The 23,260-nt window shown below is 34.6% G+C and overlaps 1 protein-coding gene across 7 annotated transcripts in view; it reads right to left on the minus strand.

Moving 5' to 3' along the window:
* LRP1B (LDL receptor related protein 1B) overlaps positions 1–23,260 on the minus strand; it is a 2,480,145-nt gene that overhangs the window by 99,360 nt on the left and 2,357,525 nt on the right. For all 7 annotated transcript variants that reach the window (XM_007494117.3, XM_056797188.1, XM_056797186.1 and 4 more), the window contains 2 exons: positions 19,087–19,212; positions 10,488–10,652 (listed from right to left, as the gene is read on the minus strand). In XM_007494117.3, coding sequence (XP_007494179.2) covers positions 10,488–10,652; positions 19,087–19,212 — 291 coding nt within the window. The remainder of the gene's footprint in view (positions 1–10,487; positions 10,653–19,086; positions 19,213–23,260) is intronic.

A 23,260-nucleotide genomic window follows, 5' to 3' on the forward strand; every position in this document is an offset into this window, starting at 1 on the left:
TGTCTACCCTTTGATCCAGCCATAGCACTGCTGGGTCTGTACCCCAAAGAGATAATGGACAAAAAGACTTGTACAAAAATATTCATAGCTGCGCTCTTTGTGGTGGCCAAAAATTGGAAAATGAGGGGATGCCCATCAATTGGGGAATGGCTGAACAAATTGTGGTATATGTTGGTGATGGAATACTATTGTGCTCAAAGGAATAATAAAGTGGAGGATTTCCATGTGAACTGGAACAACCTCCAGGAAGTGATGCAGAGCGAGAGGAGCAGAACCAGGAGAACATTGTACACAGAGACAAACACACTGTGGTATCATCGAACGTAATGGACTTCTCCATTAGTGGTGGTGTAATGTCCCTGCACAATCTGCAGGGATCAAGGAGAAAAAAACACTATCCAAAAGCAGAGGACAAACTGAGGGAATAGAAACACCAAGGAAAAGCAACTGCCTGACTACAATGGCTATGGGGACATGACAGAGGAAAGACTCGGAGCGAACACTCTGATGCAAATACTAACAACATGGCAATGGGTTCAAGTCAAGAACACATATGATACCAGTGGAATCACACGTCGGCCACGGGGGGTGGGAGGGAGGAAAAGAAAATGATCTTTGTCTTTAATGAATAATGCTTGGAAATGATCAAATAAAATACTATAAAATTAAAAAAAAATAAATTAGATCTATCAGACATGCAGAGATCCAGTTATCTGTTCCCTTATTCTGGATCCCAGAGTAGATCTCCAGGCTGCATGGTGGGTGCTGAGGGTAGCAGATAGAATCTATAATCTTTTTACCAAGAAGGGGAATAATTTAGAATTTAAAACTGTTGAGTCTTTGTTTAAGGATTGACTATACCTAAAAAGCCCTGGTAAAGAAGCATTTATCTGGAAAACCAAAACCACTGAAAACCAAAGATATAATAGTTATATTCTAATACCGGAAGGAATGACATTTGGAAGAGTGGTGGCAGGCTAGGGAAGATGCAAAGAGGTAAATTTTGGTTTGATCTACAGAAAATGTCCTAATTAAAAGAGTTATATAAAACTGTAATGAGCTGCTTTGTGAAGTTCTGGAAACTTGACTAGAGTTTTTAAGCCAAGTCTGGATGTGAACTGTCAAGTCTGTTGTAAAGGAGAATTTTTTTTCAGTATGGAGTACACTAGGTGGCCTATGCTATGCAACATTAATTCTGTGACCTCTGGGAGACCCCATTCAGAGAGATGAAATCAAATTAAAAACCTTAAGTACAAAATCTACAATACACTGAACTAGATTAAAAAAAGGAGGGAAAAACAAGAAACAATAAGATCTTATTTTTCAGTAATAATTCAAGGACTAATTGATACTTTCTCTGTAAACATATAGAACTTTCTTTTATATCTTTTATGTCCTGATCTATCCCTGTGGTTATTAGTAGTACAGCCTTAAAAACAAGCTGGGTAGCTCAGTGGATTGAGAGCCAGGCCTAGAGATGGGAGGTACTAGGTTCAAATCTGGCCTCAGACACTTCCCAGCAGTGTGACTCTGGGCAAGTCACTTGACCCCCATTGCCTAGCCCTTACCACTCTTCTTCCTTGGAGCCAATACATGGTATTGACTCCAAGATGGAAGGTAAGGGTTTAAAAAAAATGAAACAAAAAAAAGCAAAAAAAACCCAAATCTTCAAAATGCTTGTGTGAAATATCCAGGATGTAAGCCAGGGATAAAATAATTATCTGGTATCTTTTTCCTAAAGCTACACTGTATTATAGAAGTCCAATTCAGAGAGGAGGAGTAGGGTTTGTAGGACAGGAAGGTGGCAGACTGAATTGTGTCATGTCTAGAGTCAAGAAGACCTGGGTTCAAATCTGACCATAGACACAGACTCACTGTGATATAGCACTGTTTGTCTCAGTTTCCTCATCTGAAAAATGACCTGGGGGAGAAAATGGCAAATCACTCCAGTATCTTTGCCAAGAAAACCAAGAAAGGTTCATGAAGAATTGAACATAACAGAAAACAACTAAACAACAAAAAGTTTGTAGGATGTCAGAAGGGGATGTATATGAGCAGTTTTGAAAGGAAAAAAAGACATTGAGTGGAGAGAAAGAAGAATCATGCAGGAGGCTGTAATATTTATTGGAAAGGAAATAGGATTTGGAAAACAAGGGGATAAAGGGAAGTTTGTATGGGGTAAGGAGGAGTTAAGGGAGAGAGGGTATATTGCTTGATGAAGCTAAGGAAGGGAGATGCCCCCTGCTGAGAGGAAGCAGCAGGGGTCCAATGAGGTCTCTTTGTCCTGGACTGACTGAAACTGAAGTTCAGCTCCCTCTATGACCAGAAATGATAGTCCACTTATCTGACTGCATATTCTAATAATATAAAGTTTAATAACTAGTTGGGATTGGAGTTTTTTTTCAGCTTCAGACCTGAGGCCAGACCCCAGAGGCTGGCGGAGAGTTTGTCCCACTCCCATCTACTCTCGTTGTTCTAATTCGGAATCTTAGCAGTACACAGAAAGCAACAAGGTCTGACCTTCAGAGATGAATGGGCCTGAATCTTCGGGCTGAACCAAGAGAGCATGCCACTCCAGACAGGCTGACCAAGCTCCTCTCTCCTCCAACACCAGGCAGCAAGTCCCACATGGCAGGAAGGAAGTGCTAGTCACAAGACCCCACTGCCACTCCTGGCAGGAAGGAAGTGCTAGTCACAAGACCCAACTGCCACTCCAAGTTGGCTCCTTCCCCTACAAACTGTTGATCTTGTTTCCTTTCCACAAGGCTCAAGATGTCAAAATACTTAGTACCATGAACATAGAAAAATCACTTAACTTCTCAACCTATTTATTCCTCAGTAAAATGGAAATAATAACATTGATATCTACTTTTCAGGGTTGTGAGAAGCAAAAATGCTTTAAAAACATATAGCATATAAATGTGAATTGTTATTCTCACAAATTATTGTAAATATAAACAGAAGTTAACTTTATTTATACATCAATAATTTGTAAATATTTTCCATACTATTTCCTCACAAGATTCATTTCTAAAATTCTAGAAGTCAACAAGCATGCATTCTTCAACATCACAGGTATAATCTAGTTGATATGCTGCCCTTCATAGAGAACTTTCAGTACGACATTATTATGGTACAATCCAAAAAATAAAAGTCAATTAGAGATAGGAGGGAAATATCAATATCACTATCAATAAAAATCAGTTTCTCAAAAATTAATCTTAAAATAACCTTTAAACTAAAGAAGGTTGTCAGTTGAATTCCCTGGGCATTTTTCAAGTAATGGGGAATACATAAAGCCATTGTCATTGCACCTGTATACAATCGATGTATCAATTTGCCTGGCACCTAGAATTGTACTTTTTGTTTTACGTGGGAAAAAATAAAGAACTTTGTCAATGATACCAACCATGAAGGCTTGAAAAGATCAATGGATTTATATTCAGGTGACTTGAATTCAAATTCTTTCTCTGTCATTTGTGTGTCCTTGGGTATATTACTTAGCCTCTTTAGCCCTCAGTTTCTTTTATATGACTCCCAGGTTTATGATGATGATAGATCTTTGTAAATCTTAAAGCCTGAAATGAATGTAGTGGCAACAAAATTAAATAATAAAATATATCCTTAAAGCAATTTAACATATCTAGTAGGTCATTTCCTAGTTCTAGTCCAAGAGCAAAATGTGGTGCTAATAAGACAGGGTCACAGGTGTTTTCCCTGTCCAGGTCAGTTAATAGTTGACCATGATTTTGTGAGTTTACTTAGATAATCGAGTTGGATACTTATAAAAAATATATACCAAATGTTTTTCTACAAAACTTTCTTCCTTGATCAAGGACATTTGCATGCAAAAGTATTCTATGCTGTGTTTTTATTTCCTCTTGCTCATTGTACCTTACTTGGACCCCTAAGATGCTGGGCACTCATAATGGCTGATGTAAAAAGGGCTATTTCCTCAAGAACCTTTATTTACCAGAAATGACTCTCACAGAAACATCTCAGCTGGCAACACAAGGATAAATGAAGCACACTGCCATAGGCAATGGCTTGCTGATGTCTGTAGTTAGGAGAGAACAGCATTGTGTTTCCACCTATAAGTATATATAAAGCTGCAACTGGGAGAGAAACGTTTCTGAAATAGGTCTCAGGTTTGGCAAGATCCCTTAAGAGTCCTACTTTGTAATTGGATTGTGTGCTTCTGGTAATTGTCAAGTTTGGAGCTGCACTTTATGAAATGAAATGATCTCATTCATTTGAGAAGGTACGGTAAAGGTATAGGTTGGTATCCACTTTTTAAAAAATAAAAATAAAAACTTGGAAAATAGCCAGCTCCATACATTCTTTAAACATGAGTAGTTACTCACTTCATTTGATTAAGCAAATGAGAAAAGCTATAAATTTGACTAAATCTATTATTTAGTACAGCATAATGAAAAGACTAGTGAAAGCTCAAAGGCTTCTCTGCCTTCCCTTCAATATGTCTACCAGATCTATATAGCAAAGTGACCAAAGAAAAAGTAGTAAGACTATCATGTATAAAATATCTATATATAAATAATAGCTCTTTTGATAGTGATGTAGAACTGGATACTAAAAGCATAGCTATTAACAGGGGAATGGCTAGGATATATGGATATAATGGAACACTACTGGCAATAAAGATGGATTCATAAACACCCTGGAAGATTTGTGGGAATTGATGCAAGTGAAGTGAACAAAACCAGTAGAACAATAAGAATAAGAATAACTGTTTCAGACTTTAAGTTATTGGCACACTGGCACGGGCATTGTACCCCCAGAAACTCAGGCAAACTATTATCAGGGAAATTCCTCTGTTCAGGTAGGCCCTGGTGACTCCCAACCCAAAACACATGACCTTGGAGATCACCCTCCTTTGATTGTCCCATTGAATTGAGAGGGACAAAGACAAACCTCATCCATCTGGCCTCCAAATCAGGAGAACCACCCCGATGCCCTCAGGCTAACCCCCACCCCCAACCCTTTGCTCCAGAGTCCCATCTCCACTGTGGTAGAACATAAAAACCCCAGAATGGAGGCATTTGGGGAGCAAGAAAATTCAACATTACTAATAAATCTCTTTTTAAGCTAAGTTAGGGGAGTCTTGCATTCTTGCAAAAGGTATCCTTCCCAAACCCCAGGGGTACACCTCTACACCACAGAACAACACTGCCAATCATCTCATTTAAAGTCAAAGATGAAACAAATAATGAAAGCAAAGAGTAACCATTTATACAAACTTTCACCAAGATATAGAAGTAGCTGAATATAGTAGAAAGAACATTAAATTTGGAGAAAATTATCTGTTTTGTAACTTGGCTCTTCCATTAGGCAACCCATTACTTCTCTAAGCCTCATTTCCTCATCTATATAATATGTTGGACTATAACTCGGGGATTGTAACTTGAAGTTCATGAACTTTAAAGAATTATACTGTCAACCTGGAGACTGGAGGTCCCCAGACTTGTAGTTTGGGGGAATTTGGTGATCCCCAATTTATTCAGTTGAGAGGCAGAAATCCCAGGTTTGACCTTGTCACAGGAGAGTTCCTCCTTGAGGGAAAGTCCTACTTCACTGCCTCTCAGACTAATAATAGACTTTAAGATTTGGCACCATAGGCTGCTGTCTAGCAATCTGAAAGTCCGAAGTTCCTGTTGGATCCAGGAAGGAGGGTGTGATATACAGGGAGAGGCTTCTGGAGACTAGAAGAGTCACTAAACTTCTTAAAGTCTATTGTTAGTCTAAGAGGCAGTGAAGAAGTAGGACTTTCCCTCAGGGAGAAACTCTCATGGGACAAGGTCAAAACCTGGGGTTTCCAGATCCCACTAGGCCATAAGTTTGGGGTTTCTAGATTCCATGATGACAATATTTATATATATATATATAATATACACAATATTATAATATATAATTAATAATAATATATTTATAATTATAATTATAATTAATAATAATAATATATATATTAGGGTTTTTTTTTAAAATTCCAAGATATCCATAGGCTTCAATAGAATCCCAAAGGCATTGATGAGACCACCTAAATCCTATGACCTTAGTTTAGGGGAGTTCTATTTTTGGTGAAGATAGTTGCTATTAAGTTTCTAGAGCTTATCTTATCTCATGGAGATTATGACAAAGATCCTAGAACTAGATTTGGATGATACTCAGGAAACAGCCTCCCACCTGACTTTTCTTCTTTACTCCCTGGCTTGCCCTGGGGCATCTTATCCTAAGATGTGTTGCAATAGAAGTGACAACAGTTGTACCACCACTAAGGTTTTCTTTCTTATCTAGCCTATTGTCATCTTGAAATCTAGAAACCCCAATTTTGATCTTGTCACCTGAGAAGTTTCTCCCAGAGGGAGATCCCAGATAACCAGACTAACAATAGACCTTAAAGTATTTGGTGGTTCCAGTTAGGTGGGGCTAGAATACTCAATCAGATGTCAAGTACCCTTTTGTCCAGGTAGTTTCTCCCATTATATCAAAGTCCTCATTTGTTCCTATAATCAATATTCTATTCTTTTCTCTTCCCCTGGCATCTATTTTTATTCTATCATACCACTAGTATTGAGTTTCCATTGATGTAACCCATTATTTTGAGATAGGCTTTCTATCAGCCTTCCTTTCTTATCTTCTTTTCTTAATTCACTCACTAAGTATTGATTGTTTAATTATTATATAACCAATTATTCCAACACTTTACTTGTTCAGCAATGTTATTTCCAACTCTTCCCTTATGGTTGGTAGAGCACTGGGGCTAGAGGCAGGAAGACCTCAGATCTTCACTAGCTATAGCTATATAACCTTGGTTTTAACCTCTGTTTGCAAGGAGGAAACTAGGTACTCAATGGATAGAGCCAGGAGTCAGGAAGTTGTTATTGTTCATTTGTTAATCTTACTCACTGATACCATTTGGGGTTTTCTTGACAAAGATACTGGAAAGATTTGCCATTCCTTCTGCAGTTCATTTTTCAAGTGAGAAACTGAGGCAAACAAGGTTTGATGATTTGCCCAGGGTCATATAGGTAGTAAATATCAGAAGCCAGATTTGAACTCATGAAGAAACATCTTCCTAATTTAAAGCCCAGTGTTCCACCCACTGCACCAATTGTCAGAAAGACCTGAATTAAAATCCAGTTTCAGATACATACCAGCTGTATGACCTTGGACAAGTTACTTAACTTCTCTTTGCCTTAATCTAATAGAGAAAGAAATGGCAAACCACTCTAGTATCTTTGCCAAGAAAATCTCATAGTCAGTATAGTCCTCTAGATCACAAAGAGTTAGATATAATGACTGAACAACCACCACCTTAAGAACAGGAGTTAGATTCTGGGAGAAGGAACAGGAGCTAGATCCCTGGAGAACAGAAAAGTCTCCCATCACCATCAATTTAAGAAGAAATTTTTTAAGTGTAATTTCCTGTTCCATATTCATAGGCCAATTTTGATGTGAATTTTTTTAAAGGAAAAAAGTTCATGAAAATACAAAGCACTAAAAAATTAGAAACACACTGCAAATTTATTTTTACTATTTGCACAGTATTTTTCATGAAGTGAAAGAAGCATAAAAGCTTTCACTAGTTTCATATTATTCTTATCAAATGCCCAGTTTATTGAAAGCATCCTCCTAAGAAAGGTTTATGAAATTGAACTACATGGGCCCTTGTTGATGTTTTCAATATATGCAATTATTTCCCTTTGATGCATGTCACTGTATGTGAAACCAGGTACATATCTTTTGTGATAATTTATTGTTAATGATAATTGCTGCAAAACTAACACCTTGTGTGGCAGGAAACTTTCATTCCTACATAAGAAATTTTAATTATGTCTCTCAGATGTGTGCTTTTAATTAACTGGTGACATTTTCTTTGTTCAATTATTGTAGTTCTATGCAACTGTCAAAACTTATAAATTTTAATTAAAGCTGCCCCAAACCCTAGTTATATAGTGTCCACATAGGAATTTGCCAAAAGGCTTAACTGTAAGTAAACCAACAATGAATAAATCCATGAATTGCTACTGGGATTTGTTTAACAAATTAACATTTGTGTGCAGATAATGAGGTTCTGCAACCTATAATACTGAACAATGCTTTTATGAAATCACAATTTATAAAGTGAAAAATGCTTTCCAAATGACTTAATTGCCTATCACATTATTATTAATTATTAGCTAGTAGAAGAGCACAAAATACAAATGCATCAACCTACCTCTAGTTGGTTTCCTTATGAGTATTCATTTTATTTTATAATTTTCATATGCCCAAGGATTTTAAGCATATTTCTAGAATATATTTATTCAATTCTTACTAAAAAATTCCAAAACCCTTTTAACATGGAAATTTGCTATAAGAATTAAGTAGTTTCCAAGCAGTTAATTGGATTTTAAAAATTGGCAAGGTAAAATAACCAAATTATCTCTTAAATTCTAATTATTTTGCTTATTGTAAAAAAGAAAACTAATTGGCCATCTAGAGATTCTTTTAGTGCTCATTTATTTGAGCACTAACTAGTAAATATAGTCATGATCTGAGGAAAATTACCTTCTTAGGATAGTTGTGTTCTTTAAAATAAAAATGTGGGTACACTTCACCCTGTATGTGTTACTTTGTCATAGCTGTTAATTGCATATTGAATAAAGGATGATTATGATCCAATTCAAGTATCAGATGTCTCCAGCAGCATCATGAAACATACTCAGTCCATACTTTACTTGCAATTTACTTAGCACTGAATAAAAACATTTGCAATGGCTTTTCCCCCCCATTTTCCTCATTTACCCAAACTACAAACATTCTTTTACTGAGGTATTAAGACTTATCCATTAATTATAGGACAATTAACATTATAAAAAATACACACATTTGAGAATGTACTATTTGAAGCCTCTGGATTTTTAATGAAAAAAATTGATTTGACTTTTTCAGTCAATTGTGCATTCTAAACACCTAAGAAATAGAAAAAAAAACATTTAATTTTTAAAAGTATGGGCCTAATATGTCAGCAAAAGAAAGTGATAAATGTTGGAGAAGATGTGGCAAAATGGGAAAACTATGCTGCTGGTGGAGTTGTGAATTTGTCCTACCATTCTGGAGGGTAATTTGGAACTATGTACAAAGGGCTTTAAAAAGAATGCCTGCCCTTTGACCCAGCAATACCAGTGCTGGGTTAGCACCACAAAGAGATAATAAGGGAAAAAAAAAAAACTTGTACAAAAATATTTGTAGCCATGCTCCTTGTGGTAGCAAAAAAAATGGAAAATGGGGGGAGTGCCCATTGATTGGAAAATGGCTGAACAAATTGTGCTATTTGTTGGTGATGGAATACTTTTTTCCTAGGAATGAACTGGAGGAATCCCATGTGAACATGTGAACTGGAAAGACCTCCAGGAATTGAGGCAGAATGAAAGGAGCAGAAGCAGGAGAATGACAGAGATGGATACATGGTGGCACAATTGAATGTAATAGACTTTTCTAATGGCAGCAATGCTATTATTATTAGACAATTCAGAGGAACTTGTGAGAAAGAATGCCATCCACATCCAGAGAAAGAACTGTGAGAGCAGAAATGCAGAAGAAAAACATATGATCGATCATACAGTTCAATAGGGATATGATTAGGGTTTTGATGTTAAAAGTTTACTCTACTGCAAATATGAATAATGTGGAAATAAGTTTTGAACAATGATACATGATAATCTAGTAGAACTGCTTGTTGGATTTACGAAAGGGGAGGGAAATCATGAATCATGTAACCATGCAAACATATTCTAAATAAAAAAAAATAAATAAAAATAAAAGTATGGACCTGTGATTTCATTGGGATTTTCCAGTGATGAACTTCCATCTAGATTCCCTTTTCTCTGCAAGTTATAGCATTTGCAAATTGCATACTGTAATACCAGGTTATATAACTTGCCCAAGTTCAGGGAGTCAGTTTTCTTGCCTTCAATGACAATTCTATACAATTTAATTTTTTCTCTCTCATAAGTAAAAAAGAAATTATAATTTATTATTCAATTATTTTTCTTCTGTAACAATTTTGGGAAACATGTATAATATCTAAAGTTTAGCTATCTAATAAAGATTTATGTCTATTGTAGCTTGGTATGTACTAATATTCTATTTCCCAAATGTGGGATTTGTCATAGTATATTAAATGGTAATTTCTTCAGAATTGTGTATTAGCATAAAGATTATAATAGGTTTTCTGATAAATTATCAAGCTATTATCAGAGTATAATTAAATTATAATCATGATCAATTTCCCATTTAATTTTATTATCATATGATTTAAATTTCAACAGATTGATGCAGCAACCAAGGCAATGAATTAAATTAATTTCAACTGTCCAAATTGAAGATTATGTTTGGAGCAGGGTCAAGAATCATAATCCATTTACAGTATTTAACATTTTCTATAGGGTTTTCACTAATGAGAAAAAGATGAAGTTAATACTTACCAAGAGTAGATGCTATGCAAGTTCCTCCATTCTGACAATAGTTTGTACAATGGTTAATTTCACATCTTTCTCCAGAATAACTGGGCCAACAATGACATCTTAGATCACCCTTCTCATTTATAATGCATCTTCCTCCATTTTCACAAGTTAATTTACAGGAATCATCTATTTTAAAAATACATACAAATATATTATTCACTGAATGAGTAAAGTCATCAGATAATTTAAAAATTCCACATATAGACAGACTAGTGATACTAAATTATTTGGCTATGTGACAAAAATAGAATGAAAAGTTGTTTTTTTATCAGAAAACCAAGTATTTTGGGTATTCAGGAAGAATACATTAATTTTCAGCCTAGAAAAGAGAAGATAGAGAGGACAGGATAGTTGTCTATAAATAACTGAAATGATGTCATGTGGAAGAAGGAATATATTTGTTCTTTGACTTTAGAACTATAACCAAGAGGTAGAGAAGTGTTTTATATATAAAATGACCATTAGAGGAAAAAAAAATAGAATCAATTGAATTGTGAGGTTGCAAGTCCCCTGTCCTTAATGATATTTTAAGAAATGCTGAAAGAGCATTTATAAGGGATTTTGTGGACAATTCTATGGTTTGGACAAGAATTTGGATAAAGTGACCACTCAAGGTTCTTCCAAAACTGAGAATCTATAATTCTAATTCTAATTCTATATACCAAAGCAGTCTTTTGATCTTTTATTTTTTCAGGTTGTTTTATTTTGCAGTTGAATCATTTATTAAAATGTTAAGCAAAGAACACATGATGATTTTTCAAGATAAAAGGTTTTCTAACCCTGATAAATTATTCAGGAATAGAATAGACTTTCTCATCAATAGCTAACATCCTTAGTAAAAATAGAGTAAAATCAATAGAAAATGCCATAATGACATATTACTATTTCAAGTATATTCAATGACTAGTCTAATGAAAGAGAAGATATTTAAAGGTTTTTTTTTAATGACTAATTGCTTATAATTAAGATCTGTCTATTATGAGGGAAAAGTTAATAGATCTATAATAAAATAGAAATACATTTATATAAAGCAATATTGTCAATGGCTATAATGGCAAATCAGAATCCTAGACACAGGAGATATGAGTTCAAGTCATCCTTCATCCACTAATTAGCTCTGGTGACATGAATAAGACAACTAACTAAAGTTTTCTGAACTTTAGTTATCTCATTTGGAAAGCAGGGATAACCATATTTCCATTCCCTGATTCACATGGTTACTAGGATGCTAAAATCATAGAACTAGAGGTGGAATGGACCTCAGAGTCAACTAGATCAATTCCCTCAATTATATAGAAGAGAAAACTCAAGTAACTAGGTCAATGTCAGATAGTTGGGAGGCAAGTGGCTTAAATACTATAAAATACTGTAAAAATGTCAATTATTATATTTGTAATTACAAATTTTGAACCAGGACTATTTTAGATTGCTTCAATAATCATGTTGACAATATAGTTTCAGGGAATTCTTTTACCTATAATTGCAAAGAAAGCACGGTAAATTTATCTAGAGCATTGCACACTGAGTCAGAATCAAACAACAAATCCATTAGCATTTATTATGAATCAACTATGTGGCAAGCACATAGATCTGACTTTGAGTTTGGATTCTGCTACTTACTAGCTATATGATCTTGGGTAAACTCCGTACCACTCAGGTTCACTTTTATGATGTGTAGAGGGAGGATAATAATTCCTATCCAGTATTAGTACAACTATTTTTAGATAGCACTTTCAAATTTACAGAACACTTTCCATGGATAATTTTGAACTTCAAAACCCTATGTGAGACAGACGTGGTAGATATTATTTTCATTTTTACAAATGAGGAAAACAACATTCAGTGAAATTAAGTGGCTTATCCACAGCTAGTGTATACTAGAGGTGTGATTGAGGTGTTGGCTCCTGAGATCATGTCTAGCAATCTATCCATAATGCCACATGTCTTACTGTATGGGACATGTTAAGATGATAAAAAGAGAAAATGAATGCTAAAACCCTATTAAGAGTGAACATTATCTTTTGTATGTATCCCCTTCTCCCCTCTGAGAATGTTACTGCCTTATTTCAAGCCCCCATATCTCACATGGGCACTACTTCAATACCCTGCTGGGTAGTCTCCCTGCCTTAAGTAAATCTCTTCCCATTTCAGTCCATCCTTCACTCAACTATCAGTTTCCTAAAGCACAGGTCTAACCCTGTCTCCAACTTGTAAGCTGTCACCTCCAGGCTCAAATATAGAAGCCTCTGTTTGGCTTCCAAACGCTTTAGTCATGATAATGAACTCCAAATTCTGAAATAGTTTTAGAAAGAAATTTATTAGGTCCTTCCACAAAGGAGAAAGCTGGAAGAAGGTGTGGCTCCCAATCCAGTCTCCATGAGTTTCCATTATCTGTAGTTCAGTCAAAGGCCTCAATATGTTTGCTTGATTGGCCTCAGATAGGCAGAAGGTAGTCTCTAGGGAAGGGCAGTTTGAGAAATGTATCAGCAGGTAAGTCAATTTGGGGAACCCAAAACACAAACTTTGGGTGGAATCTAAAAAAGGAGCTTTGGATAGATGCAGAACAAGAACTAAAGGGACTCAAAACAAGCACTGAGTGGGATCTAAGTCTTCCTTTCAGCCATCCCAAGAGCATCTCTAAGGTCAGCCTGACCTTTATAGTAAGCTTTGGGGCTGGGCCATTTTCTATCCTACTTAAAGCAAAGTTAAGAAACATTAATAAGTAAGAAAGTATTTTTCCATAGCGTCTTTCTAGTCTTCTCATTCCTCTCCACACACCCCATGATCCAGTGGCACTGATCTCCTGGCTATTCTTCTCACAAAATACTTAATCTCATCCCTCCAGGCATTTTTACTGGTGGTCCCTCATTCCTGGGATGTTTTCCCTCTCCTGCTTCACCTTCTAGCTTCATTTGCATCCTGCAAGTTCCAGGGAAAATTCTTCCTTCTAAAGGAAGCCTTTCTTGAGCCCCTTTAATTCCAGTGACTTTCCTTTGTTTATTATTTTCAATTCATCCTGCATTTGGCTAGAAGTCCTTACAGACCTATTTACAGGTTGTCTTCTCTAATAGACTCTAGTCTCCCTGAGAGCCAGAATTGTCTGTTGCATTTTATTTTTTTTTCAAACCTCTGAACTTAGCGCAGTGACTAGCATAGTGTTGTTGTTTATTCAGTTGTCCTTGTTTCTTTGTCACCCTTGGACGACAGAATACCATTACGGTCCCAGGGTTTTTCTTGGCAATGATATTAGAGTGGCTTGCCATTTTAGGCGAACGGAGATAAGTTACTTGCCCAGGATCACACAGGTAGTAAGTGTCTGAACTTAAGTCTTCTTGATGACAGGCTAAGTGCTTTTTCTAGCGTTCCACCTTCCTGCCTCCAGACCAGTACAACATAGGTGCTTAATACATTTTGCTGCCTGATTGACTTGATGTATGCAAGGTATTAGTATAGTAATATTACACACTATTCAGAAGGACATTGGTACAGAGATGTAAATTCTAGTCATCCCATACCATAGAGTGATTATATTGAGCAATTTGAAGTCAGTGTGATTCCAGAAAACAGTTGTTTAGACCTGTTCCCCAAGTTGTGTGGCTGTCTTGTTTGTAATCAGGAACTATAATGATTTCTCTAGAGCAGCGGATCTCAACCTTTCTAATGCCGTGACCCTGCAATACAGTTCCTCATGTTGCGGTGACCCCAAACCAAAAATGATTTTGGTGGCTACTTCAAAACTGTAATTCTGTTACAGTTATGATTCAGAATGTAAATATCTGATATGCATTATGTACTCTCATTGCTACAAATTGAGAGGTTGAGAACAGCTGGTCTAAAGGAAATTTATGTAGTTTAATGAGAGAGAAAAGCTTTTAGAAGAGAATCAGTAGCTTTTGTCTTCTGCTAAAGTCAGTTGTATATATAGGTGTGTAGGATTCAATATCTTTGAACACTTTGGATTCTTGTTCCCTGCAATATACCGATGCAATCCTATGCATGGCAGAACCATTAGAAATAAAGGTCCATATGAGTGACTCTCACTGAACCTAAATGTTCAATTTATTGGCTATACGCTAAAGCAGTAAATTATCAATATACGATAAATTCATATCCATCATTCTTTTCCTACTCATCCAGTAAGAAATTATCTAAAAAGCAAAAACTACTTAGTGCTTTTTAAAAGGAAAATATTTTAGAACTAGAGTATTATTATCCATGTTGGTATTGTGATTAAGAAAGCATTCATATTGAACTACAATTTGGTGATATTGAACTGCATTGAAGTTTCAAATGTCTACATGTTGGCACATGTTCTTTTCTATGATATGTAACATTAAACAAAGGCAAATTTAAAAATATAGCACTGTCTGATGAAAGGGACGTGGTATTATATTCATCTGCAAACTGCAGTAATGCTTCTATGATGAAAAAACAACTCTGCTTTTGTCAATAACCAAATTACCCCCAAAGATCAGCTCCAGCAATTATAATCAACTCTAGGAGAGTGCAGATGAACCCTTTTCTAAGAATGAGTAAGATTTGAAATTCAAATTTCTTCCAGGGAGGATTAGTAATATTCAATGGGCTAATCAGGTAACAATAGCAACTAGAGAAAGGCAGGTGATTATAATGAGTTATAAAACTTGGTTATATAAAATTTCAATGATGAGAAGAATTAATTTCTATTGATATATACAATCAATAATCTTAAAATTCACATATTTTGATTTTGAATTCAAGAAGTCCAAACTGTCTCTTATAAAATCACATGACGATCTGCCTACTTTAAGTTTGTTAAATTTTATATTTTCTTTAATAGCAAGCATGAGCTTTGAGACTTCTGATATAGGAGTGCTCCGGCTACTATACCAATTAGAAAAGTTGCTATAAATCATCCATTCTATTAATATGACAATCAGATATTCTAACTCTTCAGCCTCAACTGTGAGTATAAAGCATTTGGAGATTGTGTGTGTCTGTGTGTGCATGTTTGTATAGTTTTTACCTATTTCATAGAGATAAAAAGAGCTTAGTTTGGCACAGGAAATTTAACAAATATGCCTAAATAACATTAACAATCACTATCATCATTATTGAAAACAATCATTTATTAAATACCTGCAACTATACTCTATAAAAGCTGTGTGCAAATAAAGTTTTGGTATCCTTTGGAATCATTTTTACTGTTTCACAGAAACTTGCTATTAAATAAAATGTTAGTGAATGCTTTAAAAAAAGTAATTTTTTTCCTAATGTAGCCAATAAATTTAAATTTTTTAATATATAAATATATATGGTATATATAAATATATAAATAAATACATTAAATGTTTTTTTTTCTAAATTTGAACTTTTCCAAAGGGGCTAGAATTTTAAGTAGCATGAAGCAATGGTGTTCATTTATAATAACATATAATTCTCTATAGAGTACCAAACTTCATGCTAGAGGGAAAATCTTGGCATTCCTTTAAAAATTCCTGGTAAGAAGGCCTTCTGTAACAGTCCATCCTACTTAACTAGAGGCCTTGGGAATCCCAGAATGACCCACTGAGGTCTCTTCCATCACTGATGTTTTGTGATCTCCGGCCTCAGTATGAGAGCATTCAGTGAGAAGCCACTCAATACCTTCCAGGGCATACCACTGATTTTTTAAAGGGCTATAACTGTTAAATAACTTCCCTTAGATCAAACTCAAACCTGTCTACTTCATCTACTACTCTTAGTTCTTCTCTCTGGGGCCAAGAAAAAAATACACAACATAATCTCTCATATCATAGGCCATAAAATCTTGAAATCCTTCCATGCTATTTCATACAAGTTTCTCTTTTTTTTTGGAGTAAACATTGTTGGGTCCTTTTGACATGGGCACTGTATCCCCAGAAACTCAGACAAACTATTATCAGTGAAATTCCTTTGCTCCCTTATATCCTCTGACTCTTAGCCTAAAATATCCAATGACCCCTATGAAACCCTGAGATGATTGTCCTCCTTTGATCCTCCTTTAGATTTAAGATGGACAGAGAGATGCACCTCCAGGCTACACCTCGATCCTATCAGGCTGTATCTCAGACATCTGTCTGTTCCCTAAAACTAAAGAATCTTTTATGAGGGTCATCTCCTATGTCTCTAGGCAGAACCCAGTCAGATAACCAAACCCCCCCATGGAATGCCTGAGTGTCTACCACTCTAGAGCCCTGTCCACATCATGAAACAGCATTTATTGTAAGAGTATAAAATTCCCAGAATTGATGGGTTTTAGGAACAGCTTTCCATCTTGCTGTTCCACCTGTACTATCCTCCTGTCCATTCTCAACATTACTTTCTAAATTAATAAATTTATCTTTTTATTTTTAAATTAAGTTTTGGAGTCTTGCATTCTTGCAGGAAGGTATCCTTCCTGAACCCCAGGGGTGCACCTCTTCACCTCCACAACACTTTCAACTGTTGTGAAATAGAAACCCACAGAATCCATATAGACAATTTAGGTAAATAAAGTTAAAAAGCCAAATTTCTCCAAGTCAAGGTAGAAAGTTAGATTTTATTAGAAGAGGGCCAAGTCCTCCAATAAAAATGTTCTCTTGCATGGATTACATTGTTGGACCTCAGCAAGAGACCACGCCCAGAGGTTGAGACCTGTTTTTTATAACAAAATGAACACTTCCGTACAAGATCACAAGACATAACACCATATAGACCTTATTTTAGAAACAGTTACCCAATTACAAAGCTCATTGGTTAGTTCATTTCGGAAAGCCCATATTAGTCCTTTGACTAATGACTTAGTTAAGTCAAGTGACCGTCACCTCTCTCTCATATGATCTGGGGGAGGAGATGACTATTTCCAAACAGGAAAGGGGGGGGTGATGTTTGTGCCATATTTGGACATGAGATCCAGAGAGTCAGTATCTTATGATAAAGGGAAGGACAATCTTAGGGAGGGGTTAGATATCCCGTTAGAAGCAGTTTTTAGGTTTTAGTTAGAAATACTTGTAAAATTACGTATTTTACTGATTGTATTAAGATTATAATGTAATTTATACTAAGCACTTTGGAATCTAAATACTGATTCTCTTAAACCTATCACTATCACTAAAATCCAATCAAGTATAAGGGGGTAAGGGTCTTTTTTCCCCTCACAACTAAACTTTCTTTACCAGGTTCTATAGTTCCCTCATCAGTCTTTTTGTCATCTTCTGTACACATTCCAACTTGTTTATGTCTTTCTTAATTAAAATACATTTGCCAAAATTTAATATTGTTTTGGTCTAGGGGTGTGTTGGCTTTTTTTTTTTTAGTCTTTGACTTCCCAGTTACACTGTTGAATTAATGAAATTTTTATAGTCCATTAAAAGTGAAAACATTTTCATAGGTAGCAGTTGTTGAGTAATATCGCCATAATCTTGCATTTTTGAAGTTGTTTTTGAGCCACAGTACATGACTTTATATTTTCCAGAGAAAATTTCATCTTTTTTAAAATTTAACCATTGTGACAACCTCTTTATATCTTGGATTTTGACTGTCATCTAACATGTAAATCATGCTTTCTCCCAAGCTTTTATAACAAATTTATCAAGTATCTATTTATCATCTGTGTACTGGTGACCTCCTTCAAAGTTGAAATCTGGCCATTAATGGCTATCTGGTTCAAAAATCTACTCATGTAGAAAAATTTATCCCATGTATCTCCTTTATTTTTTTTCCCCCACAAGCATGAACAATTTTAAGAAAATTTTTATACCCTCAGAAATTTTCTTTTGCTGAGTGAAAATGAAAAAGATCTCAAAACTATGCCATTCAAACTTCTGTGATTCCAAAAGCATCTTTAATCACTATTTTTCAAATACTACAATTATTTCATGAGTATAGTATTAGAGTATAAAATATGCAACATCTCTCAGATTCATGTTATACAGGTCACAACTTTTACACTACCTGAATTATAATCTATTGTTACTCACCCCATTACTCTCTGTATCACTGTAATTACTTTGACCACAAATTAAAATTTTAGTTCACATTCTGTTCTCAGAGGAACTAATCTTAAGCTTCCAACAAACTGTCATAAATATCTAAGAGCTGATCTCACCCCACCAATCAAAATACATTATGGCCAGTATTAGGAGGGTATCTTAATAGTTTTTTGTGGCCCAGAAAAAATTTAACATTTATAAGCAGCTATAATTTCTATTCTCTCCATTTGCCATTCAGGTATGCCTCCCATATTTGTTACTTGAGTTTACTTTCTTTATAATCTAAAATTGTTTCATGAAAAGGGTACTACAACTATTTTCTTATTCTAGTTTATGCCCCTAAGTCTCATAGTACGTTTGTGCTCGTATTAGATGTGCATAAATGCCAGTTGAATAAATGTGAAATGAGATGACAGGAAATAGAAACACTGAAAAAAAGAAAATTAATGTTATTAAACATCAGCACTTGAGAGCCATTCATAACACAAATTCTCAATTGATGCCCGAGTTGGTGGCATTTTCCTTTATTTTATTAACTGATTAATTCATCTTAAAATGCATTATTTTCCCAAAGACTTTAATATACCTACCTAATAGACTCTCATCATTGCAGGTTCCATTAATCAAGGATTTCCCTTCTGGGCATACACAGGTAGCCCCAGAAGGATTAAGTAAACAGAGGAATTCACACGTTAAATCCAAACATGGATTGGGTACTGAATGAAAACAAAATAAAACAAAATAGGCATGAATATAATTACTTTAGGTTGTGATCATATTTCACTGAAGTTTAAATATAGCCACTTTATATTCCTTTTGCTATATTTCAAAATTTATACTGTCCTTATCTTAAGAAAAAGAACTAAGCCAGCATTCATATAACACATACTACCTGTTTTCTGAGATAGTAGGTATAGATTTTTCCTGCGTTTACACATACTCCCCTGCTGTGCTTTGTGACCAGCTGCTGCATGTATTTGTAAGGAATTTGGCCAGCAGAGCAAAACTAACTAGTCAAATAATTCCTCTTCAGTGTGAAGCTTTAACCAAATAAAATGACTTAGCATAAGTATTTGCATGGTTAAAATTACAAGTATTTTTTTATATAATAAGAATTAGTATATCAAAAGATGTTTATTAGTGGAATAGCATTTAACAATTTGTTTTCTTTCCATGTGGATTTTTTTTCCATCGGATCCCTATCCAGTTACCATCCTCTGTATATATTGCCAAAAAGATCCTTGGTGTGCATTCTAGAAAGAGGGTCTCATTCTTAGGCATAACTGGATGAGATAATTCTAAAGTAGCCCATAGGTCTGAGATTTTCATAATTCTATGATCCTATATAGAATGGATGTTATCATTTATGAGATTGAGAAGGAAAAGGAAATTAGGAAGATGGCTAAGAGAATGAATGCTCTGCTTCCTCTTAATCCACCATTCAACCTTCTTTATCCTCAAAGGTATTTGAAGGATACATTTTATGTCTTTGCATCATAACATGGATTGTTATTGACTGACAAGAATTGGTATCATTAAAGATCTCTGGCCATCTCATCTCCCACTGGTTAAGAAGCAGCAAGGGGTTCTAATCTTCACAAATATTCTGTTACATGCAAGAATTTATGCATACATGTGTGTGTGTGATATTTTTGATTTGGGATTCTCTAATGAAGAAGCTCTCTACCAATGAAAACTAACAAATTCTACTTTGAGAGAGTTGCCCTGGTAATAGCATTTTACTGAAATTAATTTTCTTTGATTAGTAACTGAACATTAATTGAAAGCATGAATAAATGTGTGAATGAAAAAAACACACTAAATATATACTGTTAGGTATTATGTTCAGTGTATACATTCAGCATGGGACCATGTATTGAGGATACAAATAAAACCTATTCATATTTTATATACTTTTTTCTAAATACAAATTATATTTAGTCAGTGCAAATATTTTTTAAATGTGAGATGATTCCTTTTGCTAAAAGGACTTTGGGAGTCTTTATAAAGCTATATTGAACATATCAACAACACATCGTTTGAAGTGACTTAAGATTAAATTTGAAGCCCAGAATATGTAAGGAAGATGAAGAAAAGGACACCCAGCTATTTTAAATGAATTTTAGTGTTTTATATATTGGGTATTGTTGAATTTTTAAATTTAAAAAATTAAATGTTATCATGTAATGTCAATAATTCTAGGAATTACTTAAAACAGGAAAGATACTGGAAAACACTTGAATTTTGGACAAACATTGTCACAACTTTGCATAAAGGGGAAAAATGAACCCTAAAAATTATAGATCAATTTGCTAATTCTAAGCAAAATTCTAGAATATATTATTAAATCTATTTGGAGAGCATGAACGACTGCTGACCCAAAATGCCTACTTTCTCATCTTTATGAAATATTTATGAGATTGAGCTACACATGTATCAAGGGTATCCTTGATGAAACTTTAAGAAGAGAACAGGCAGATCTTCACAAATGATTTTCTATAGCAGAATACAGGTTTATCATAACAAAATTGACTCATGTTCAGAGAATACAAGAATTAGCTATGTTTGATTATGTATTATAAACAAACATTGTTTCATAGAATAAAATTCTCTTCCTAAAAGGAGTCTATGGCATATATTAGGAGCATATAAGCTCCTTTTATAAATGCAGTTAATGAATAATTAATTCAGTTCCACAACAACAAACACAACAAATTATTAAATACCATAACATGCAAAGAACTATACTAGATGCAAGGGAAGATAAATAATGAAAGTTTTCAAGGAATTTCTGTTCTATAGGGTTGAAAGGGAGATATAATATCTGCCCAGATAAATACATAGGAGGTAAGTTAAATAGCAGGAAGCCTAATAATTGCTAGAATCATGAAAGGCTTTGGGTCAGCAGTGGTATCTGAACTATGGAAGGAAGGAAGCTAAGGTTTCTAAGAGCTGGAGGTGAGAAAGAAGTTCACAGAAACAGGACTTGGATGATGAATTTAGAAATAGCTTTTAAAAAAAAAAACAGTTTGACTGAAATGCAAAGTTCATGAAAGGGAATAATATGAATTGTCCGGGAAAATTGGTTGGTTTGTAATCACAGAGGGACTAAAAGCCCAGAGTGAAGAGTTTGTGATTTTTCATAGACAACAGAGAGCTATGATATTTTTGAGCTGGGAAGGGGTGTAGTCAAACTTAGGTTTTAGGGAAATTATTTTTACAGCTATATAACGGATGGACTAGAAAATGAAGATCCTAGAAGCAGGGAGATTGATTAAGGAAACCAGATAATAAAATGGGTCCAGAACAGATGAAAGAAAGCAGGACATCCTATTTGTAAAACTATACAAGTGCTTTTAAGTGTCTCAAGCTATTATATTAGTTTGGATGAGAGGAAGTAAGATTGACTCCAAATACTATGAAGGGGTTAGAAACAAGAGATATTGTGAAAGTTGAATTAACAAGCTTAAGAATGTATTATTTTTGGAGAGGGTAGGAGAAGAAAGTGTTCTTTGACTATAAGGGTTGAAGGCACTATGAAGGAACAAGCAATTTGCTCTAGAACTGAATAAAAAAATAAAGGAAAGAAATCTCAACTCCTGGTGGATGACACAAATATTTGGCCTGGAATAAGGAAGATGTGAGTTCAAATCAAATTTCAGAAACTTAATTAGCAGCGTGACCCTAGGCAAAGTCATCTAACCTCTCTAATATTGTTTCTTCAATAGGCAAATAGTAACAATAATAACAGCTACCTCCCAGGATTGTTGTGATTATAAAAATAAATATATTTAGAAAGTGCTTTGAATATCACTTTAGAAAAAATGGTAACTATTAGGAACCACCATAGATTTCTAATGAATAAAATGTTTACATGTAAACTTATTTTTTTTTTTGTTAAGGTAAGTATAAAGCAAACTCAGCTATTTTTTGATAGGCCAGAACAATAGAATGTTATAATATATTTCTATTGCAACAAGGCTTTTTGACAAAGGTTCTAATGATTTGATCACATGATTTCATGATGTCCTTTGTTAAGGGAAAGTTTTGTGAACTGACTAAAGGCATAATTTTGGGTCTTAGTTTTTTAGCAATGTTAACCACCATTGAGTCATTCTATGATGATTCAAGGTCTCTAATACTATACCAAAGGTCTCAACATTTATGATCCTTTTCAAACTTTAATCCCTTACTTGGATGAAGACAAAAAAAAAATCTTATCAAGTCTGTAGATGATGTATAATAAGAGGAACAGTTCATATTTTGGGTGAGAGAATCACAATTTTAAAAGATTTCAATATTCTGGAACAAGGGACTCAAAGTAACAAGCTAGATAAAAAAAGATAAAGATAAAATCTTATGAAGTGACAAAAATCCTCTGAGGCTCAAAAATTCCAATAATTATTATAAAATTATAAAAAAAATTTACTTGTAAAAATTAGGATAGATAAAAAGTGATTTGACTGTAGTTGAAGTGAAAAAGACCTGAGATTTTCATTTTTCTTTACTTTTAAGCAAGCAGTAGGATACAACTGTCTTAAAAAAAAGCAGTCAATTGATATTCATACAAGCATAATTTCTATATCAAGGGAGGAAAAAATAACCCTGCACAACTAGATATATATTGCAAAAAACCTTTGTACTATCTGGGTCTGATGCCCTATTTTAAGAAGGATGAGAACAAAATAGTATTTATAGGCTAGGGAAACCATGATTATAAGAAATCTGAAAATCATGAAATATAAAGATAAAAAGAAGGCCATT

This window comes from Monodelphis domestica, chromosome 4, assembly GCF_027887165.1.
Source record: "Monodelphis domestica isolate mMonDom1 chromosome 4, mMonDom1.pri, whole genome shotgun sequence".
Taxonomy (NCBI): Eukaryota; Metazoa; Chordata; class Mammalia; order Didelphimorphia; family Didelphidae; genus Monodelphis; species Monodelphis domestica.